The following is a 3815-nucleotide window of genomic DNA, read 5'->3' as shown; positions in this document are numbered from 1 at the left end:
GTCCATAAGAGACCACTACGGTCCATAAGAGACCACCACGGTCTATAAGAGACCACCACGGTCCATAAGAGACCACCACGGTCCATAAGAGACCACTACGGTCCATAAGAGACCACCACGGTCTATAAGAGACCACCACGGTCCATAAGAGACCACCACGGTCCATAGAAGACCACCACGGTCCATAGAAGACCACCACGGTCCACTCACTTGACCAGGTCTATCCTGTTGTTGATGGCAGCCCAGTGGAGCAGCGTGACGTTTTCCTTATCTGGCTGCCGAACATCGAACCCTGCCTCCACCAGCTCCCGGCAGCGTTCGAAGATGCCGTACCTGAGGACGACGACAAGCATCGATCAGACGTGGAACCAAACAATCAACACAACTAAACAAAGTTCATTGATTATAATTCAGCCACTGACATCAACAGACCCTGATCTAAAGGAAACGTCACCAACACTCACTGTGTGGCTTTGACAATGTCCCAGGTGCTGTAGTCGTCCACATGGTTCTTACGACTGACGTTTTCAGTGTAGCTGTGGTTGTAGTGACTCTGAGGCTTGATTTCCTGGAGGATAAAAAACAAAACAAACATGAACAAAGACTCAGTGAAAGTGACTGAATAATGAAGACGTTTATGAAGCAGGTGGAGGAACAGGACGGCAGCGGTGACTTCCTGCTGCTGACCTGTTACACTGATGCATTAATAGGTCAGTGGTCAAATAGTGGTGACTGTACGCTGAACACTCAATTAGCCGCCATGCTAACGTCAACGAAACCACAATTAGGAGTCGTCACCCAGAAACCAACTCCTCACGCTGGCTTCAACCTCAGAAAATATAGGTTTAAACACAGTAAATATATGTTTAAATTCAGTAAATATATATTTAAACTCAGTCAATATATGTTTAAACTCAATTAATATAAGTTTTAACACAGTAAATATATGTTCAAAATCAGTAAATATATGTTTAAACTCAGTGAATATATGTTCAACCTCAGTGAATATATGTTCAGACTGAGAGAATATGTTTTAAGTTGGTAAATATATGTTCAAACTCAGTAAATATATGTTGAGACTCAGTGAATATATGTTCATAATCAGTGAATATATGTTTAAACTCAGAGAATATATGTTTTAATTCAGTAAATATACTGAGAATATATGTTTTAATTCAGTAAATATACTGTATGTTCAGACTCAGTGAAAATATATGTTCAAAATCAGTGAATATGTTTAAACTCAGTGAATATGTTTTAATTCAGTAAATATATGTTCAGACTCAGTGGATATATGTTTAAACTCAGTATATGTTTTAATTCAGTAAATATATGTTCAAAATCAGTAAATATATGTTTAAACTCAGTGAATATAAGTTTTAACAGAGCAAATATATGTTCAACCTCAGTAAATATTAAATTATCTGTCTCTCGGGGCTTTTATTGTGAAGGGAAATGTTTGCCACTAGAGATAACTGTAATGAACGTTTTGTGGTAAACTCTTGTTCTTCTGCACAGGTTTTCTTCAAACAGCAGCTTTAATGTAAACACCACCGCTGGTGGACTGTGGTGTTTACATTAAAGGACAGGACTGTCCTGTCCCCAAGACCAACTGCTGTGACGTCATAGCTCTGTAACAGACTCAGTCCTCTGTAGGTTTCATTCATCTTCTATCAACACAGTCCTGTTGTTACAGACAACCACTGACCTAATCCTCTATGATCCTGGACTGTGGGAGGAAATGCAGAAAGAGCAGCAGGTATAAACCAGTATCACAATGTAGCTTCAAACAGTGTAAAGTTAATAATAGTATAAAGTGAAGCACTGAGTGAAAACGTTTATATTAATGTATATTTACAAACAAAAACAAATCTCAGATACCAAGTGTCTGATGGATTCAAACTGCAGACCAGGTTTGACATTCATCTGATAATTCAGCTGATTTATCCTGATAACAAACGGATGACAGTTATTATCACTACAGTGTTTATCACATCACACCGTGACAATAACAGTGTTTACCAGCTGAGGTGAAACCACAGAGAAAAACAAAACAAAAACCATAATAAAAACATCTGTGATAGTATTTTAATTCCCGTTTATTGGTAGAAATAAGATACAAAATTAAGTTTGACTCACGGGACAGTTCCGTGCTCACGTTACTGACACAGGTCTGTGATCTACAGATACTGACATTACGACAGTCCACTGACATTTATTCATTTTAATAATTTAGCGTCGCTGCATGAAACAAAACAACAACACCTTCAAAGACGACCGGGACAACAACTGACAAATGACAGGATGAAAACTGACATGGGCCAATAACGTAAATCGAGTCGACGAGTCGTAAAGAAACAACGGTCTGTGATGAAAGCGAAACGGTTTTGTGGTTTAGTTCTGTTTTTGTTTTTTTAATGTGTGGCTGGTTACCATGTTAACACAGACAGGACACCGAAGATCACTGTAGGCTTTCACATTTGACACCAGTGTACATCACCGCAGCTCAGCCTGCACTTAGCCTTAAAGCTAACATCATCGTACTGCAAAGATTAATCACTGGCGGCGCTTCCCCGACCATTAATGACTTGATTGCGCCGCCGACAATCGTGTGCTTATGCATCACGGTGTTACTCTTAGGGCAAATACCACCGAGCTTAACGACAACAGCCATGAACATCTGCCAAACGCTTGCCTGCTATGCAGCAGGAGGCGGAGGGGGCGGTGGGGTGCTAGCGTTAGCCACATTAGCTTGGCTAGCTGCCTGACGCCCCCAATGGCTAAAAAGCAGAGAGGCATCCGAGTTCCCCCCCTAAAACAACACCGCAGAAACACGGGTACACGTCCACACGCGGACGGGCTGAGCCGTGTTAACTGAACATTCACGTGTTTATGCGTCGACATGCTGTACAGTAACCGTACCTCGGGATGGAGAATAGGGACGCAGCCAGCTTCTTTCTCGTATTCCTCCATTGCCTCGGCCATCTTGGTGGTGAATTTCGCAGAGCATTGTGGGAAACGGGAGGCTGCGTAGTAGAAACAAACAGGAGAGGGAGAGAAGTCGAGGATGGAAGAGGAGGACTGTCAAAAAAACACAGATGATTTACAGATGATTTACAGATGCACAAAATGTTACACATCTATACAACAGGCTAGGTATTTGCTAATGCTAATGCTAATGCACGAGACAAACAAGCTAAATAAGCTAAATGTGTTTGGTCTTTGTTTATTTAGTTATATTTACAGTATGTACAGGGTAACATGTTCATTCAAACACATTTTAATCCCATTCCAAACAACCACGACCTGTGGTCCAGACGGAGTCCGTAGTTTGAGCCCCATGTTGATATAAGTCACGTGATCAGATCAGAATCCAAATCAAATCAACATCTGGAACCTGACATGGAGGTTGTTCCAAAAGTCTAAGGATTAGACAAAGACTTTTCGTATATAGATATATATATTAATGATGATCATTTACTGGTTGTGAAAAATATATTCTTATTATATTAGAGATCTGTCTTTTAAGGTGCAAATATTTCACAAAGGTCAAGTCTGAGCATCAAGGTCATGGTCATCTACTTCTCTACTGTTAGCTACTTTGGTCAACTACTGCATTAAGTGGAAGGTACAGAACCCCTAAAACACATGTTTCAAACACAAGGCCCGGGGGTCAAATGTGGCCCACCAAGATGCTTTGTGTGGCCCACAGGTGCTTAAAATGTATTTAATAAAGTCAATGTAGCAGAGTTTTTTAACCTGAGAAATTAAATGTTTTTTTTTTATCGCAAAGCAATGAACAATATTTGTAGCTT

The 3815-nt window shown here is 40.4% G+C and overlaps 1 protein-coding gene across 1 annotated transcript in view; it reads right to left on the bottom strand.

Moving 5' to 3' along the window:
- Window positions 1–3154, bottom strand: part of zdhhc17 (zDHHC palmitoyltransferase 17) — a 10311-nt gene extending 7157 nt beyond the window's left edge. Inside the window, exons 1-3 of the mRNA XM_008316058.3 lie at window positions 2923–3154; window positions 465–568; window positions 211–333 (exon numbers count right to left, since the gene is read on the bottom strand). Of these exons, the coding sequence (XP_008314280.1) occupies window positions 211–333; window positions 465–568; window positions 2923–2985 (290 nt within the window). The 5' untranslated portion in view covers window positions 2986–3154. The remainder of the gene's footprint in view (window positions 1–210; window positions 334–464; window positions 569–2922) is intronic.
- Between the last annotated feature and the right edge of the window lie 661 nt (window positions 3155–3815).

This window comes from Cynoglossus semilaevis, chromosome 8 (assembly GCF_000523025.1).
Source record: "Cynoglossus semilaevis isolate Cse_v1.0 chromosome 8, Cse_v1.0, whole genome shotgun sequence".
In the NCBI taxonomy this organism is placed as follows: Eukaryota; Metazoa; Chordata; class Actinopteri; order Pleuronectiformes; family Cynoglossidae; genus Cynoglossus; species Cynoglossus semilaevis.
The sequence above is the reverse complement of the archived record's forward strand: the minus strand, read 5'-3'. Positions and strand labels throughout refer to the sequence as shown.